General features: G+C 40.8%; 1 protein-coding gene across 3 annotated transcripts in view; it reads right to left on the reverse strand.

Moving 5' to 3' along the window:
* Positions 1–19,597, reverse strand: part of ZC3H6 (zinc finger CCCH-type containing 6) — a 77,385-nt gene that overhangs the window by 28,739 nt on the left and 29,049 nt on the right. For 2 of the 3 annotated variants that reach the window (XM_059720314.1, XM_059720313.1), the window contains exons 2-4: positions 14,164–14,347; positions 10,113–10,235; positions 7,247–7,502 (exon numbers count right to left, since the gene is read on the reverse strand). In XM_059720314.1, the coding sequence (XP_059576297.1) occupies positions 7,247–7,502; positions 10,113–10,235; positions 14,164–14,347 (563 nt within the window). Of the gene's footprint in view, positions 1–7,246; positions 7,503–10,112; positions 10,236–14,163; positions 14,348–18,099; positions 19,446–19,597 lie in introns of those variants that run through there. The other variant, XM_059720315.1, reaches the window with a different exon arrangement.

The raw sequence follows: 19,597 nt of genomic DNA on the forward strand, positions 1-19,597 counted from the left end.
CTTCAGTGGGCTGTTACTTTCAATTATCCATTACAACTTGAAGAATTTAGGAAAGCACGTCCAGTAGTTTTATTAGCAGGAGAATGAAGACTGCTGGTTTGAGCATTAGAAGATAAGAGCTGAAATCACAACCTACACAGACTGGTAGAGCTCAGAACACAGTTCTAAAAAGCTGAAGCTAAGCACTTTTAGGATTCACTAGGTTTCCAAAGAAAGTACTCATACACTCATTGTACTCAATATGACAGCAGCCATGGTGTCACCCTGTAAGACTGAGGCTCAGACAGATACTTGTACACAAATCTGAAGATAAAAATCTGGGAAGCAATGCTACCTTTATGCCTACCTATGTCCAAAGGACAAAATAAGAGGACCCAGTTAGGTCTATCTATATCTCGGCTTATCTTAAATGATCTGAAAACAGAACTTCTGAACTGATGTAATCAGAAGAAATGTGGAAAAAGGCAGGCTAGAGATGCACTTTACAGACTACGGGTGGCCAATCTGCTTCATGTGCACCACAAGTGGCATGGGCAGCTTCTGTGTGGCACACAGCAGATCAGAAAGGGGAAAGGCAGCACAGTGGCAGATGGGACAGGAAGCAGACAGCAGAGCAGCAAGTTAGGCAGGAAGCAGAGAGCAGGGAGCAGAAAACAGAGCAACAGACTAGGCAGGGGAAGGGAATCAGAGTGGCACTCAGGAAGGGAGCAAAGCTAATTTGTGGTATGCCTGCCAAAAAGGGTGCCCACCATTGTTATAGACTGACTGAATCGGAGATGCAGCAGCTTTCATAAGCAAGAGCTCACTTCCTTAGATGCTATGAAAGGATGTACAAAGACTAGGCTATCAAACAGAGAAAGTGACATGAACACAAACACAGGAAAGGGAAAGATGTGGTGGGGGAAGGAATGTTAAGAGGCAAACAAGTAATAAAACCATAGGGACAAAGATAAACCCATAGGAAACAAGGATAAATGCAAGCTGTTGCACCTGGGGAGAAAGAATCTCCAACATGCCTATTGACTGGGGGGTACCATCCTGAGTACCACAACAGTAGAAAGAGATCTCAGAGTCCTGGTTGGCGCAAAAATGAACATGAGTTGCCAGTGTGACTAGGTAATAAGCAAGGCTAACCGCACTCTTTCTTGCATCAGCAGGAGCATCACGAGCAGGTCTAGGGAAGTAATAATTCCCCTCTATGCGGCACTGGTGAGGCCGCAGATGGAGTACTGTGTCCAGTTTTGGGTGCCGCACTTCAAGAGGGATGTCAAAAACCTTGAGAGGGTTCAGAGAAGGGCTACTCGTATGGTTGAGGGCCTGCAGGTAAGACCCTATGAAGACATACTGAGGGATCTGAATCTCTTCAGCCTCTGCAAGAGAAGGCTGAAAGGCAATCTTGTGGCTGCTGACAAACTCATCAGGGGGGCCAGCAGGGAATAGGGGACACTCTGTTTGCCCCTCAGGTTTACCAGAAATAATGGCCACAAACTGAAGGAGAACAGATTAAGTTGGACATAAGGAAGAAATTCTTTATGGTAAGGGTCGCCAAAATATGGAATGGGCTCCAAGGGAGGTGGTGCTTTCCCCTACCCTGGAGATGTTCAAGAGGAGATTAGACAGGCATCTGGCTGGGGTTACTTAACCCCAGTGCTCTTTCCTGCCTGGAGCAGGGGGCTGGACCCGATGATCTACAAGGTCCCTTCTGACTCAAGAAATCTATGAAATCTATGAAAAGGGTCACACAAAAGCCATTCCAAACAGGATAAGAATCCACAGTCCCTGTTTAGATCAGACTTGACAATCCAGTCTGTGGGTGATTTCTTGTTCTGTAATTTCACATTCAAGTCTGCTTTTAAAGACTTGCTGTTTAAAAATATCTACTCTGAGGTTAGCAATGGAAGGTCCAGGAAGGTTAAAGATTTCTCCCACAGCTTGTGTGTGTTTTAGGACTTGATGTCAGTTCCACTCATACTTTCATATAAGGCAGGGGTGGGCAATTATTTCGAGCGGAGGGCCACTTACCGAGTTTTGGCAAGCTGTTGAGGGCCACGTGGGTAGCCCCACCCCTTGACAGGTGCCCCACTCCCTGGTTGCCATCTTGTGACTGGAAGCCCCGCCCCCTAACACCTGACCTTTGCCACCAGAAGTCCCTTCCCTTGCCCTCGAAAGTACTCCTTTCAGCAAGGCGTTTTGACATCTTGGGAACAGAAAAATACCAAATTATGTTCTAAAAAACGAACATCTAGAGCATCCATTAATTTGATTAAAAAAAATATGTTTGTCCTTGTTTACATGTATTTGTGTAGTGTACATAGAGGTGATTGTATATAACAGCTTAAAACAAAGCCTTACTCTTATATATTGTGGGGGATGGGTATAAGTTTGTGGGGGGCTGTAAGTGTGTGGGTATGTGGGGAGTGGAGGAGGGTGTGGGTGGGTATGGGCTTTGTGGGGGGGGACTGTGTGGAAGGAAGCTACTTAGGGGTATGCGGGGGTGTGGGGTCTGTGTGTATGGCAGTACGAGGGGGTTGTGGGTATGTGTATGGTGGGGTGTGTGTGGGACTCACCCTACAAACACACACACACACACCTGGTGTGGGCCTATGCTTTCCAGTCTGGCAATGCAGCTGGGAGCCATGTGGTGCTAGAGAAGTGCGCAGGCAGGAAGGCAGGGAAATGCCTGGGGGAGGGGCAGGACCAGGCTGCTGCATCCTGACGCCAGCTTCCCCTGGGTCCTGCTGCCTCTGGCTCTTGTCATCTTTGACAGGCAGCCAGGAGCAGATAAATATCAATTTTCTAAATTTTTTATGGGCTCCACGGGCTGGAAAGAATGTCCTGGCAGGCTGGATCTGACCTGTGGGCTGTATTTTGCCCACTCCTGATATAAGGACTACTCCATCTGTCTAATGTAGACAGCAGAGGGGCACTGTAAGCAGGTGATGTCATAAATCACCTGTCTAACAGAAGCAATTAGTGACAGACAGGGGGGACAAGGCTGAGCTCTTCAATGAGTTTTTTGCCTCAGTGTTCCTCAACAGGGCTCAAGAAAGGTCTCCTACCAGATCCTTAGATGGGCATCAGAGGGACACCAGTCTACCAACTGTCGATGCTGACTTGGTGCAGAGTCATTTGGATGGACAGGATGTGTTCAAGTCAGCAGACCTGAATGAGCTGCATCTGAGAGTAGTGAAGGAACTGGCCGGTGTCATAGCAGAACCACTGGAATGGCTGTTTGAGTGCTTGTGGCACTTAGGTCAGGTCCCAGATGACTGGAAAAGGGCCAATATGGTCCCTATTTTCAAGAAGGGGAAGGAGGATCCAAGTAATTATAGGCCAAGTCAGTCTCACCTCCATCCTTGGAAAAGTCTTTGAAAAGATTATTAAGGATCATATTTGTGTGAGTCCAGTGGGAAAAGTAATGCAGCAGGGCAATCAGCATGAATTCGTAGCAGGTATATCACATCTGACTAATCTGGTTTCGTTTTATCACCAGGTCACAAAACGCTTAGACGCAGGGGTAGAGGTGGATGTCATTTTCTTGGATTTTAGGATGGCCTTTGATACGGTATCTCATTCCATTTTCATAAATAAATTAAGAGGATATGACTTAGGTGTTTACACGGTCTGGTGGGTGGCAAATTGGATTTGGGGTCGCACCCAGAGAGTGGTAGATGAGTCGGTATCGACCTGGAAGGATGTGGGTAGTGGGGTCCCACAGGGCTCAGTCCTTAGACCTGTACTCTTCATCACGTGGGCGTGAAGTCTACTCTGTCCAAGTTCGCGGATGATACTAAATTGTGGGGTGAAATGAACATACCAGAGGGTAGGGAATGACTGCAGGCAGACCTGGACAGGTTGGAAAAGTGGGAAGAACACAAGGATGCAGTACAACAAGGACAAGTGCAGAGTGCTGCACCTAGAGCGTAAAAATATCCAGCACACCTACTGGTGGGGAAATGACCCTTGCAGCAGCACAAAAGCAGAAAGGGATCTCAGAGTCATGGTGGACTCCAAGATGAACATGAGGTGTCAGTGTGACAAAATCATCAGCAAAGCAAACTGCACATAATTGTGCATCAGCAGATGCATGACAAATAGAACCAAGGAGGTGATACTTCCCCTCTATGTGGCATTGGTCAGACCACAGCTGGAGTACTGTGGCCAGTTTTGGGCACCGTACTTTAAGAAGGATGTGGATAACCTTGAGAGGGTCCAGAGGAGGGTCACTCATATGGTTAAGGGTTTACAAGCTAAGCCCTATGAGGAGAAACTAAGGGACCTGGACCTCTTAAGCCTCTGCAAAAGAAGGCTGAGAGGTGATCTTGTGGCTGCCTACAAATTCATTATGGGGTCGCAGCAAGGAATCAGAGATGCTCTGTTCAACAGGGCGCCTCCTGGGGTAACAAGGAACAATGGTCACAAAGTGACAGACAGCAGATTTAAGCTAGACATCAAAAATAACTTCTTCACATCAGGAAGAATTTCTTCACGGTAAGGGTGGCCAAAATTTGGAATGAACTTCCAAGGGAGGTGGTGCTCTCTCCCACCTTGGTGGTCTTTAAGAGAAGGCCTGGATAGGCATCTGGCTGTGGTCATCTGACCCCAGCACTCTTTCCTGCCCAGACTCTATGATCTGTTGAGGTCCTTTCCAACCCTAGCATCTGTGAATCTATGATGTTGGTAAAAGCACAGGTGAATGAATCTCCAATGTTATAAGCTGTGTTATTTGGCCTAATGATGACGTAGTCTGTATTAATGAGGGGGCACAGCTGGCATCTGGATCCTTTGCAAGGCCAGATGGCACAATGAAAATAGGAGTTCAGCAGCCCGTTGCTTGAGAGACACTATTTGAGTTTAAGGGATGTCTGAAAGACAGGACAGTTTTGTCCACCATGGCTATCTTGAGATGGCTATCATTTTCCAGAAGGGGCTGGTGGTCATTAATGATGTATCCAATGTGTTGAAGAAGAAACAGAGGAATTCTTGATTCAGCCCAAAAGAAAGGGTTCTACCAATGACTCCAGGTCTTGTTTTACCTGAAAGTTACTCTTCATAATAAAATAATTTAGGATGTAATTTCTTTGCATAGCACAAAATATTTGATTATGATCTGATAATATATTTGTGTTGTTGTAGAAAAAACTCTGTTCAAAGAATATGTCTGACAGATGAATGTTTGGTTTTAACCAAAGGAAAAAAATCAGAATTCTGGCGAGAAGCTTTTATTTCCTACAGAGTCCATGAACCTTGGAAAAGGATGTAGACCCAAGGTTTACCAGCTGGAAATAACACTGTAAACAGTAATACACATGGGAAAAGAATTATTTTATGCGTTGGTATTATTTTCATTTTCTATATCTTTAATGCCCCGAGACAAGTACCTCAAGTGTAAGAAACATCAAAAATGGGTGCAGACAAATGTCCTGATGTCTGAGTCAGATGATGTCAGGATAGCATGGTTTGCTCTCTCCCAAAAGTCTGCTGTTGAAAAGGGAAACAACTCATGGATATATGCAACTGAGTAGACTAATTGTGTGTCTGGAGTTTGCCTCATGAAAAGACAATGTAATGCCAATGACATTTTATGACAGTAATTTAATATACTGTCTATCTGAAGAATAGCATTACACATCAAAATTTTCAAGGAATACCGATTCTCAATCCCAATAAAAAAAATCCATATTTAAAAATTAAGTGTTTTCCCACTGGTCGCCATTTCTACTTGAATATTCAAGTACATTAAAAACATGAAACCATTTTCATGGGTCCTAATACCTGAAAACGATTTGCCTGCTACAGCCAAACAGACAATGAAAATGCAAGGTTTTTGCTGGTACTGAAGAAAAGTAAATTCTGGGACTAAAACACTTGCAAAGTGGTACTTGTGGGCCCCACCTTATTGGAACAAAGATCTCTGATACCATGACAGCACTTTTGTCTCAGAAGTGGCCACAAAAGTCTTACTTATTAAATTTTAAATATTGATGCTCTGTGTAAGTTTCGGGGATGTCAACGTTTAGGAAAAAAAAAAAAATCACATTTACTTAAGAGAAGCCTGTAACCTCACTGACTCAGCATCAACAAATGATAAAGGAGTAGATTCCAGGAAAGCTTTTTAAAGTCTGTCATCGGAAACAAAGCACCATCACCAGCATTTGGAACCCTGATGTTTCCAGGTAGCAATAACCTTTGACGATTTCAAAGTTGGAACATGAACAGTAGGATTAGAAATTAGTCATTTTCTGAGTCACTAAGTGGTATGATTCTGAATATGGCTCAATAGATAAGAGAGCTATCTCAGCCTGAACCTAGGAAAGGATTTTCAAGGTTTCTGTGTTGAGGATGTCTTGAGACTTGGGTACCTCAGTTGGCAACGCTGAAGGGCTTTGAAATCAAAAAGGTCCACTTGAAATAATCTTCAAAACCCCAGCCTTTAAATATGTGAATTCTATTGATTTAAATCAGGGGAACACCTACCAAAGGAAGGTCTACAGCTTAGACAACTTTTCTTACTGACATGGGAAGCGACCACTGGCAGACAAAATCTTTAAGTGCTCACATGAGACTAAGCATCTGAAAACAAGAGAAGCCTGCAACAGGTGGTCAGATTTATGAGTGCTGAACTGGTAGATCCTGGAGGAACAGGGGACTATGGCGTCACCTATGAAAATGAACAATCCAAGGTGCCAGGTTCTCAAAATCAGCCAGAAACAATCAAGATGGATCTGAGGGACTTCGAGCCACTTAGAAAATGTCACAGTATACGATTCTCCCGAACATGAGACTTTAGGTAAGTACCTTTAAAACTCTAACCCGAAATCAAAATGCATTTTCAAATTTGAATATTTACAATAGATCTCGCTCAGCTCCACTCATGACTGGTTTCATACAATATATCACATGCAAAGTTATTCTGTAGCAGTATTACTCCTTAAATAGTTAAACAATTCACAGCAGTTGTCAAGTGTTTTTAATTTATACTATTTAAGAAATGGCATGGACCTTCATCCTGGTTATGCAACAATGCTCTGTGACCGTGTCATTTTAACTCTGATGATATAGCACGAAATTTAATGAGTTTCCTAGTTGTATGCAAAAACAGTGCTACTGGCAGAGCTCAGCATTTAATTATCAGGAGTGAGATTCCAAGTTCAAAATGTTTTTTAACCACTAGAATGACATCATCCCATTTAACAAGTGCCTGAAAAGGACTAATATAGTTATTAAAGCAAACAAACTACCTTACCTTTTTGAATTCCTTTCATTCCCTGCTTTTTCACTGGTTCTTTAGGAAATGGAGCTCCTAAATCAGTATTTGAGGTTTCTTTAGCTTGTCTGTATTGTTTCAACTGATCAGCAAAATCTTCCAACTTTTCTTCCTCATTATAGCTACCAAAATTTTCATCGCTGTAGTTGCCATATTCATCATACTCCTTACTTTTTAATTTTTTACTATGTTGTGTCTTTTGTGAAGGCATGTAATTTCCTGATAAATGTCCATGCTGCAGGAAAGAGTGTCCATTAAATGCTTACATATATACACAGATACGCACACATAACCCTTACACACTTTAGAAAACAATTACTTTTAAATTATCACTTTCGCTTCAAGTGCTTAACTAGTTCAAAGTTGTTTCCTTGATTTGCATAAACAAGTATCATTGTTGAAAAGTTCAGTTTGTTTATTCACAATTAGATGTCCTGTATTCAAGATTTCTAATGGTGTCACAGTGCAGCAAAAGAGAACAGAAAAGTCTCTCCACAACACTGGCCTTCAAAGCATTAGTATTCTAGAACTATACATACTGGATGCATCTACAGGAGATGCTCTACTGTGCAGTACAGCTAATTACTAAGCAGCAAGTCTCTGCATCTACACATGCAGATGCTTACTGTACAGTAACTGGCTCTAATCATGAGTAAATCTGCTACCTGCAAATGCAAGTAGCATATTTACTTGAGATTAGTAACTGCACAATAGCACACATGTAGTCCCCTGACCGGGAGCGAATGTGCTCCTGGTCAACCAGGCAGCAGGGCAGAGAACAATCTCTCACCCCTTTGGAAGCTGCTTGCTGCTGGGGCATAGGGACAATGTCCCCCTGCCCTGGCAGCAGAGAGCTCCCAGCCCCTGCTCAGTGATCATAGGTCCTGGGCTGGGAGATCCTTATATCCCAGCGCCAGCTCCACTGTTGCAGGGCCAGTGTTGGGAAAGCCTCACCTCCCAGTCAGGGGCTCTCTGCTGGCTGCCTCACCGGTGGATTGGTGCAGGGGGCTGGAACTTGCTCCTCCCCAGCAGCTCTTTCCAAGTCCCCTACCCCTGATCAGAAGCTGGGGCCAGGAGCTCCCTGCTGCTGGGGCAGGGGGATATTGTCCTCACACCAGCAACAGCCAGGCCCTGCCAGAAGACAGCCGTCTCCTGGCCCTGTGCTCCCTGCCAGCCTGGGCTAGCAGCCAGGGGGAGCCTAGAGCTCCCTCTAGCTCCTGTATGGGCCCAATGCAGGGCCAGCAGGGGCTCCTGAGACACTGCACGTGTAGCCGCATGCCCGGGAGCATTTACTCATGAGTAAAGTGCTCCCAGATCAAATGCATGTGTAGACACACTCACTGAATACAGTTTTGGACTCATAACAAAATTCTTTTTAAAAAAATGAACAAAAGGTGGCATGATGTCAGTAAAAACCTCTCTCTTTCTGTAAAGTGGATGCATTCAAAAAGCGCCACATTCCATTATATCTATTAGGCACATAAGTGGGCTTGGTGGCTTAAGTGTGACTCTATTCCACGTTGCTGAGGTCCCTGAAAACTGTTAATAAAAATGTATATATTTTATTTATGAATAAAATTCAACAGAATATCAACCCCCTGCACTTCAGAACAAGCTGAACATTGCCTGCATTAGTTGTGGAAATGGTTTGTCTCACAGGTAGGATATGTGTCTTTTTACACTGCTGCTTGAAGCATCCAATACATTTAATCTGTCAGAGATTGAAAAATGCCTTAACTGGACATTGGTTTAAACTGCTGCATCAACTCCTGTGTTTTTATTGCACTGTAGGGGGAAATGTTATTCCATTAAAAATAAATAAAAAACATGGAAATATTTCTATTGAGACTAAAGTTCCATAAAAGTTATCCATATAACAAAAGAATTCCTGAAATTAATTTATCAACTTCCATTTACATTAGCTTATATATCCTAAGATTTATTTGTCAAGATACAGACTTTATAATGACAAATATAAAAGCAAAGTGCTTGTTAACAGCTACACCAAAAGGGTTTTTTTAAAAAAAGCTTATGCTCTATTACAGAAAAAAAAATACATTTCTAAAACTGAATTAAAAGCAAACATATATGCATATATCTGTTTTAATTACCAAAGTAATAGAAATGAGGATGAAAACTTGAGTGGATCTGTAGTTACGAACAAGTAAATGCTGCGTAAGAAACTCATGCTTTGTTATTGACATTTTCATTTCCTAGTATGTAAGCCTGCAGCTGGCAACATTTTCAAGCTGCAGGATAGAATATCCCGGCTCCAGTTTGATACAAGTCAGGTGGCTTCTGTGGTGTGTCAGCAGGCTCTGCTTATGCCCATGTTGCCACCACTTTTCTCAACTCCCTCCTACTCAGCCGGAAGCTGCATCCATGCTGCTGCTGCTTCCGCACTGGTGGCTTCTTCAAAGTCATTGCCATACTCAAAAGTACTTAAGTCAATACCTACCTTATTAACTAGAGGGATAACGTTCTTCCCAGAATTTAAAAATAATTCTTCCATGGATTGGGAAAAACAGAAATGAAATGTATTTTTTATTCTGATCAACACTTTCCTACCTGACTGAAAAAAGGAGAGAATATTCCCCATTTGTCTGTACTAGTGGAATTCCTGCCATCAAATGTTAAACTGTAAAATAAAACTACCCTAGTAACGTGGGATAGACTTGTTAATAAAATATCACCCAAGAGAAATGAGATCTAAATGCATTTCCAGAGAGAGCTTTCAGGATGGATATTATGATTTGCATGCATTTACAAATATCATATAATAAATGCATTACTTAGAAACTGTAGCTAAATGGAAGAGAGAAAAAAATAGTTTTACATGTTATACCTGAAGGAATGAAGAATCATAATCTCTGTACAGACTGCTCCCCTTCTTATGTGATCTTTCTGTACGTTCAATGTCGGAGTCAAGACTGTAGTCTGAACTGTCATCACTAGAGGGTGAATTATGCTGAAAAACAAAACACAACATTATTACCATAGTATTCTTATACAAGGGACTCCAGGTTGCCCACTTAAGTACATAGCCCTCAGGACTGAAAAAAGGCTGTGCATTTATCCTAGCATAATGTGACTAGTGCTTTTTCCCCTTTGTTGTTTCTAGTGCAGTTAATGGAGCACAATTAGTTATGAAGTAACTTGTGGCAAAATTACAGTTGCAGTTTACATTTAATTAACTGGAATCTAACTTAGTTAGAATTAGATTACAAAGCTAAAAGATACTATTTATTTAAGTGGTCAATACATTTCACTAGTGTGCAGGTAAGCAACAGGCAACTCACTGGAACAAGTATTGTGTTGAAAGCTAAGCAAATTATACACTTTTTGGTAAGTAAAATCAAAATATATTGCATATATGCTAGTTAGCATATAAAATAAAGGAAAGACTGGCCAACCACATCCATTAACATTATCAATTGATTTTGTTCTACCTCTCTGTTCTCAGAGAGGATCCAGAATGGTATCTTGCTGTGTCAATCTCCTTCCTGGTTCCGACAGAAAGTGAGAGGTTGTAAACATTCACAGCTACAATGGTACGATACTTAAGTCTCTTCCAACACTTTTTTTTAGGGGGTTAGAGTGCTGCACTCTAATGAGGCTGTCAAATGGGCTGCAACAGCAGCTCCACTTCGCAAGGTGGGAAGGTCTGCCAAAGAATGGATTTTCAGAACTCTTGCCATCTGAGCAGTATATACTTTTCCTGGCTTCCTGTTTTTTTGTGAAGGATGAATCCTTCTCATCAAGAAAACATGTTGTCAAAGCTGCACCTGCCTACTGGAGGAGGACAGATTAAAGAGTGGGAAGAAATGTGGACCCTGTACAAATTTTAGTTGCAAATCAGGCTGGGGGGCTTGCAGAGGCATCCCTTGTTCTCCCTGGGTCCTTTCTGGGAACCAGTGTTCTTCCAAAGCACAGGAGGCAAGTCTCTGTCCATGGCAGGAGTAGAGCCGAGTCTCAACTTGCCCATTTACAACCCCCCCTTTTCTAGGATTGCAGCTGTTGCCCTGAAGTGGGGCTCCTGGAATCCACAGGGAATACCCAGGAGTTACCTGGGTAACTCCTCTATCTCCTCTCCTAGACTAACTGAACTCATCATGGGAAAAAGGGTTGGAGGCATTATTTACAGGGCTTCCTACACTGCAAGGGATTTCTGAAGGGAGACAATGCCCTGTTCTCTCATTTCGGGTCTAAGCTGAACCTCTACTTCAAGCAAAAGTGTCTAATATGAGAACCTTGTTGTCTTCTTAGCCACTCTGGAAGCCTGTTAAGTAAGTGTGTTTGTCGGGGGGAGGGGGAAAGCGGCTGCATTTGGGATCAAAGGCCCAGGCTGTCAGTGCCTCGTGTACTGCTAGAGCACTGTCACAAAGGCCACAGAGAGAAATGCATTTGTAGCACTACACTTGCCACAGCACTTTGAAGCACTAGAAAAATGTAGTGCTACAAGGTGCAAAATGATGTACAGAGCTCCTTGGTTGAGGGCAGCTCTCTTGAGGACTAGGCTGTCAGTAAGCAGGGACCTAGAACCAGGCTTGTATTGTGAGCAGAGCAGAGATGCAGCCTGCAGTACCAGTGGAAGGGGAGGAGGCAGGTGGCTGCATGTGTAGATTATGTTCTTCTGGGGCTGCACTCAGTGACTGTGCATCTGGCTCTCCCACTCTCCCCCTTGGAAGGGTGAGGAAAAAAGGGAGCACTGTGAGATGCTGGCAGACGAAGAGAACTTCTGTAGCTTCTACGGTGTGCTGAACAATTGTTACATATTGTGCTACAGACAAGTTCTTGTTTCATGATGGAGCAATTTCAGTAGTGCTTCCACCATTTCTGTAGAGCACTGTGGTGGGGGGGGCGGGCGGCAGCAGGGAAGGAGGAGGAGAGCATGCTTGTCCTCTCACTTACTGTAGCATTGCATATATAGCACTATAAAGGTAATGTCTGTCCATAGCTAAAGATTTCTACAGGTCTCCAAGACCTGTTTCTTTATCACCTGGTAATGCTCCTGTTGAAGAAGTATCCCTCACTTGGTATACACCATGGGTGTCAAAGACCCAGTGAAGAGAACTATTTCACTCAGTCTACAGGGCTCCTAGAGGGGCCGGGACAAGTAAGGGTGGGGCCTGCTGCTGAATTCCCAGGTATGAAGACCAGCAGCAGGGGATGGGGGAAGCAATGGTGGCATCAACCCAGCACCACTGCTGCTTGCACTGAAGTCTGGATTTGGCTTTGTTAAAACTCTAGAGATGAACATTAGTATGCTGTCTTCATCTGATAATTACAGTAAGTTAATTTAAAATTTATATTATTGAAACAATAAACAATTTCTGTTACAAACAATTCCATCATAGATTCCCCATTATATCTTTTTTTAAATTTAAGGTTATGGAAATAACTGCAGTGACTGACCAATGCCTGAGTCTCCTGAAATAAGAGCTCAAAATCCAAATAATCTTATAAAAGTATAGCAGGGGCATGTAGGGAGAAAAATCATGAAGATCAAGAAACAGTTAAACTGAGATACAGCTAGCAAGGGATGTAAAAGTGAACAACAAGAAGAAATTGTTCTATAAGAGGAAAATGTAAGTCCTTTACTGAATGGGGAAGAGAATGTAATAATGGATGAGACAAAGAAAACCAAAGTATTTAGTGGGACTCCCTGAAGGGAGATGGGACACTGGAGCCATGCGTCAAGTCCAGGATATGCGGTCAATGGAAATTGTGTAGGAGAAGCTCAAGTCCAATTTCCCAGCAATCCCCAGCTGCTATTGTCAGCTCTCAGACATTCCTCTCAGTATAGAGGGTGTTACTGCTCAGCTGCTAACACCCTAACTCATTAGAATATTTGTCAGATATTGTTCCGGCATACTGCCAAAAAATTCATGGAAAAGCACAAGCAACAGGAAGGAGAGAGTTTCTGAACAAGTTACAACTCAGCTAAATCTTAACAGGAACTAATCTAATAATAACATAATGAATACATGACATCTGCATTTTTTTTCTAGTGTTCTGATATCTGACTTGATACTGAGCTGGTATATTAATCATACATGAAGGTAGCTCAAGTTAATTTACAACTAAGGAAACAATGAGTTTATTTGACTAAAGCTCATTTCACTCATAAATAGTTCATAAGAAGCAGCCGTGGAGAACAGAAGTATACTATTCTTGATTATACGATCTCAGAAGGATATCATTAACTGGGAATACTCTGAGTTTATTTTTTTTTAGTAAACGTGAAAACTCAAACTACATTTTTTCCTAATTATCTCTGCTAATGTTTACTGGTTCAGAAACCTACATTTTCTATGACTTAAGAATAGTTCTTAAGTCCTGTTCTTTGTAAAATACCCATACAGTCTGGACTACAGGGGGAACCAGCTATATACAAAATGCAATCTATGGATTCCCCCCTACTCAAACAGGGAATGCTTTTTTACTTAAAATTTGTAAATTATCTCATCAGGAAAAAGTTAAGTTCAAGTAGAATCTTTTCAAAATAGAACCAACTTTTGAAACATGATCATGAAACCGTGTTTATTAAAATTAGCAGTTAAATTTCTGAAACTATCACTTTTAATACACAACAACCAGAAATATTACTGATCTATTATTTCTTTGCCATCGATAAATTACTTGCAATAGAAATTAGTGGAGTTGCGTTCTCAAAAGTGAAATCTGCCCAACATGTTTAAGCAAAATACCTTGATTAGTTAGGTCCTCCAGAAAAACTTCATTCATTCATACAATATCAAACTTTTTTTATCATTCACACAGCATCCAAAGAAGTTTCCCAACATTATTAGTGACAGAACATATGTTCCTGGATGAAAAAGTCAAACTTAAAGTTACGGTCAGTAGCTCTGATATTTTGGTTTGCATTTCCTAACCTTATGTTTATCCCGTCTCCTCCTTTTTGATTTTTTCTTTTCCTTTTCTTTTTTGCGTTTCTTCCGTGATTTCCTATGTGTTTTTTCAGTTTTCTGTTTATCCTCCCCTTTTGTATCTTGTTCTTCCTGAACTTCTTCAAATCCTGCATCATCAATTTCACCATCTTCTAGTTCACCATCTTCTCTGTAGGGGAAACACGTTTTACATTAAATACTGATTTCTAAAATTACAGGTATATAGTATAACACATCTTAAATGCCTGACAAAAGAAAGTAAATTATTATCAAGTATCTTTCCAACAATCAATCTCTAATCAACAAAACAACCAAAAAGTTGCTGGAGTTTTCTTCCACAGTTTAAAAAACGGTAGCATTCAGGTTATCAACTGGTCTTAACTTTGTAATTCAAAATCCTGAAGTAGTTCAGAAACAGTAAAAAATACTATAGTAAATTAAAAACCAGTCACAAATAATGTCCTCTCTATGCTGCAAATATGGCTATATCAGACATATGGAAATAGGTCTTCTCACACCTGATTATAAACACATTTACACTTTCTAGTGTTCATTGGCATGTTAGCTGTTTCATAACCAGTATAAAGCACTGATCAAACCATTTACAGAAAAGCTTTAGTCAAAACAAGACTTTCCGCTGGATAAGAAACAGAATTAAAATTTAATTTTAATGATAAGCTAGAATTGCTTTTATAATTGCATTAAAGACTGATGAATTACCACATGGTCCCCTAATACTGGTACACACGTTGTGTAGATATGACCTGCTCTTAGAAAACTAAGCAATTGGTGAGTGTGTACAGTAAGTATATAGAAGCGATACCATCCTTCTGAGTATCAATGGAAAGCAATTCACATTCTAATAATACATTTTTGCTTCATTTTAGGAACAATAATCACAGAACTGAGAATTGCTATTATTATATAACCAAACTTGAAGACAAAGAAAACTGTTGTTTCAAGCAACAAGGAATATAGGAACTCGCCCCATATCTCTGAAGTAAAATCTTCTGAAAATAACTTAGTTTTTAACAGTGCTAAATGTCAACCAAAGGGGTACTGATTTTACAAATCAGATCCCAATAACTATATCCAGGTGAAAAAAAACAAGCATTGTGATCATCAAAACAAACCTAAACTTTAAAATTAATATGTTGGTAACTCAGCAATTCCACCTAATGCAAATTTAATCTGTCCCTGCATTTCTATGATCATATATCAAAAAAAGATTTCAAAAGGTATGGTAGAGATTGACAGAAATAGACAGTGAAGTTCTAGTAGGTGTAAACTTAGAGGCTTTACTGAAGTAGGAAACTAGATCTGAAATATCACATCCAATTTTGACTGAACATCAGAATAGACCAGTTGCTATTGCTACAAATAAGGGTATGTTTTTGCCTCACAGTTGTGGAAAAATCTACTGCTTTATACATCCAGAACCGTCCTTCTTTCCCACTCTTTTTTGTTCCTTTTAAAAAAAGGTTTCATGAAGGGTTTTCCTCTCCATTTTTGAACTTGTATCAGTCTTCAATATTTACAAAAATGTAACATATTGATTAGCTTCTGGTAAAAGAAACATTAATCTAATTACAATCTGTAGTGGAAACTGAATCTTCTGAAATAAATTAAAAGAAGTAATGGAAAATGACAGGGTACTTGTTTTGCCTACTAAATTGTGGTGCAGGGTTTGGGAAGGAGGGAAAAATTAGAACCCTGGCAAATGTTACATTTATCAAACAATTAATATGCCTTCTGTTCAACTGCTTTATCATGCACAGGGACCAGCAAGTTTAAAGAAGAATTTAAAGTGCCTTTTAAAGGTTCCAATGTAGGGAGCTCAGGATCGAGGACTTCCCCAATCCTGAGCTCCCCAAGTACCTTTTGAAGTTCCGAGCACACAAGGAACCCAGGACCAGGGAGCTCTTCACATGGTGGTATGTTTACAAGGTGCAAATGCAGCTGCATTACAGGTGCAGGTTCCCTAAACCCTGACAGATGTGAAATGGGATCTAAGGAATTTCATCCAGATTCCACTAATGGTGTGTCCTGCCACACCAGATCTTGAATGCTATTTCTGGGATCTGGAATACAATTCGCCAGATCCCTTTGTGCAATTAAATTAATGTTTACCAGGGGTTTAAGAAACTGCTTAAAATCCTAGGGGTTGTTGAGTTAAGTTAGAGATGATTTCAGAGAGTATATGATACAGGACAGGGGTGGCCTGCTGGCAGGTGCTTACCAAGTGAATAGATCCAGCCCATGGCTGGCAGTCACATGGTGCTGGGTGGCTGGAGCTGTTTCTTGTGTGCCAGGGGCTCACTCGTGCTCTCTCTCTCTCTGGGCCAGGGCTGCCACCAGTGTGGATGCAGAAGCATGAACCTGCTCATAGCTGTAGCATGCTTCTCCCCAGAAGCCAGAGTCTACCTATCTGCAGTTTTAGTTGTCCGTCTACACCCCCCACCCTGGTCAGAACCCAGCAGCTGCTGGCTGTGTCCAAAGCTGCCCAAATGCAGCTGGCAGCTTCTGGGGTGGTGCTCTAGGTATTGGGGGGGTGGGGGGGTGCTACAGCTGTGGGCGGGTTCAGGCTTCTGCATTGGTAGCAGCCCTGGGAGGGAGGGTGTAATGGAGAGGGGAAGAGAGGGAGAGGTGTGCCTCTCTACTCCAAATAAGTGCCCACCCCCGATATAGGAGATTGGCTGGTGCATCTTGTTTTTAGGCTTTTACAATATTGAATGCAGTAGGTAGCTGTTTCATAGCCTAAATGTAGTAAGTATGAAAGCTGCCTATTAATACTGTAAATAAATTGATACTAAATCTTTAGCAGATGAATTTGTGCATAAATTCAGCATACCTATTTTTGTAGTGGCAGGAAATGATTTACACAGACAGAAAGAAAGAAATAGATCTACTAAAGTAAAATGTTAACACTTGCAGGAGTTTTACAGTAGAAAACGGAACTGGCTTGTACTCATTTTATTTTCTGCATTGTTTGAGATGGTCTAGGATTAAATGGAGTGACTAAATTGAGCATCAGTGAACTTAAACAATCCTATAGGTAATCCACTTTTATACCACTGTTGCCACTGAAACATCCACAGTTTTAATTTAAATCCCATTCTAGGCATTACAAATATTACTTAGCATCAAATGTATTCAGTCTGTGCTCCCCTTCACCAACAAAAATGACAAAGATCAAACAGTAAGGGAGCTGCTCACTATTCACCAGATATATGGCACTACAAGTTAAGATTCCAAGGAGCTGGACACTCCTAAAATGTTACTGATTTCAACATTCTTCCCTGTTCTTAGGAGTTACTCTGCTTGTCCTGTTTTTATTATCTGTTACAATGTAAGAAAATAAGGAAACAAAACATGACACAGAGGACTATTTTCAGACCAACACACCCTTATGCACTGGAGCATTCCCACGCTATCTTACTGCACAACAGGCAGGGATAATTTTACATACGCAGTTAGATGTTCTACAAAAGTCTATGACTTAATTTGAGGAAGAACTTGAGTCTTGTTAGGAAAACTATCAACCTTGGACTTTCATGAGGACAATGCATGAAACACAGCTAGCCATGTATATAATCTGATTGTATCACCATAATAACACCAGATTCACCAGATGTTTAATGAAAAATTCTCAAATGGAAAAATCCAGAAAATACTGGGGAAAAAAAGTGTAAAATCTGAAATTCAACTTTAAAATGTTCATTTAAAATCCCCCCAAAATGTATAGAACCCACAGTCCTTTTTTTGCTAGAGAATATTTATGCATAGATGCAAATACCAAAGAGGCAACTTTGACCTCAATACCAGTCTCAAGTAAAACTGAAAATAAAGATATAACCCTTAGAGCAGTTGAAGCAGCTAACATCTACCAGGGCAATAAAAATAAAACATTAGTTTCCTTACCTGTAATACTTATTTCTCATAATGCATGGCACCCAGCAATCCTGACACTATTCATAGGTTAAGCACGGTCATTTCTTTACAATGAAGACACTTCCTTCTGCCCATTTGATTTTAAGTACTTTTCCTGCTATCCTACTGGCATTCTCCCCCCTTCCTCCCTCGCAATTCCAGGACACTACTTCAAGATCTGAAAATTCTGCAAGCTAAACAGAAAACATTAATATCCCTTTACAGACATTGGTATTATTTAAAATGTGCAAAATCTGCAATATATTTAGCAAAAATATTGCTTCTTTGGGAAGGTCTCAAGACTAATGGATGCCATTCATCATAAAAACTGGAAATTATAATAATGGAAAAAGTCTGTATCTTACATATGGGTATTCACTGGTCTGGACACCGTTCACAGAAAACAGCAAGCAGGAAGTACCAGTTCTTACGAGGGAGAAAATACAAGACTATATAAATATCCATATGAAAATGAAAAAATTACATTTATTTTTAGAATTCTTAACATTATTTTCTTGCTTAATGGTTAGTCTTGCAGTCCCAAAGCTTGAGGAATGAGTATCAGTTATATACAGTGAAGAGATTCCATAGCTCAAGTGCAAGTCTCAGTGGATTATAAAATTCAGCTGAAGACTTTCAGGAGCATCCAGCAGAGCGTGTTTTAGTACCTGCACAAGGGGTCACACACTGGATATCTGACATACCTGGTTTGACACAATTTATTAAGAAATTGTGTACAAGAGACTTCAACCCTATTTTGAGACCCCTTTTTGAGAAAAAAAAGTATCACTCTTTGGTCTACTTCAGATATTTTGTAAAATACAGTTAGTATTTAAAGTGTGATGATAGATGCATTTACAAAGATTTTTAAGCATAGGGAAAATAAAGATGAACAATAATAGTGTTTATATCAAACTCTACCATTTTGGGGTTGTGTCAGAAGTACAAATCTAAAAATCTATATCTTTCATAGGAAGAATTGAAGTTTGGTTCATTAATTGACAGCTGTTTGATTTGCTAAGTCTCCTGACTGAAAATAGTTAAAAGGAAACAAAAAGAAATAAACAGGAAGACAGATCTTCCTCAGAGAATGCCTCTGACAAACCTCTTCTGAAACAGATTTAGGCTCAGGTGCTTAGTACCAAATCATTTTGTATAGTTTGGCTAAGGACAAGCTTTTTAATTTCAAAAGAAACTCTGAACAAATCAAATTTTGAATATCAGAGTCTGAGGCTGACTGAGAAGATAAAGGGAGGGGGCCAATGAATAGAGAAATCAACAACTTCCAGGCACAAGAAACCATAATCATTATAAGCTTCTGGAATCTATCGTGAAGCCAGTACAGTAATTACATGACTACTGTCATGCTCAGTCTAAACTTACCAAATAAGACAAAAGAGAAGTCAATATATGAGTCTATCTGTGCACTGAAGGGAAAAGGTGTCCATCTTCCATGCCTAAGAATGCAAGTGTCAGAAGCAAAGTACAA

This window comes from Alligator mississippiensis, chromosome 1 (genome assembly GCF_030867095.1).
Source record: "Alligator mississippiensis isolate rAllMis1 chromosome 1, rAllMis1, whole genome shotgun sequence".
NCBI classification, from domain to species: Eukaryota; Metazoa; Chordata; order Crocodylia; family Alligatoridae; genus Alligator; species Alligator mississippiensis.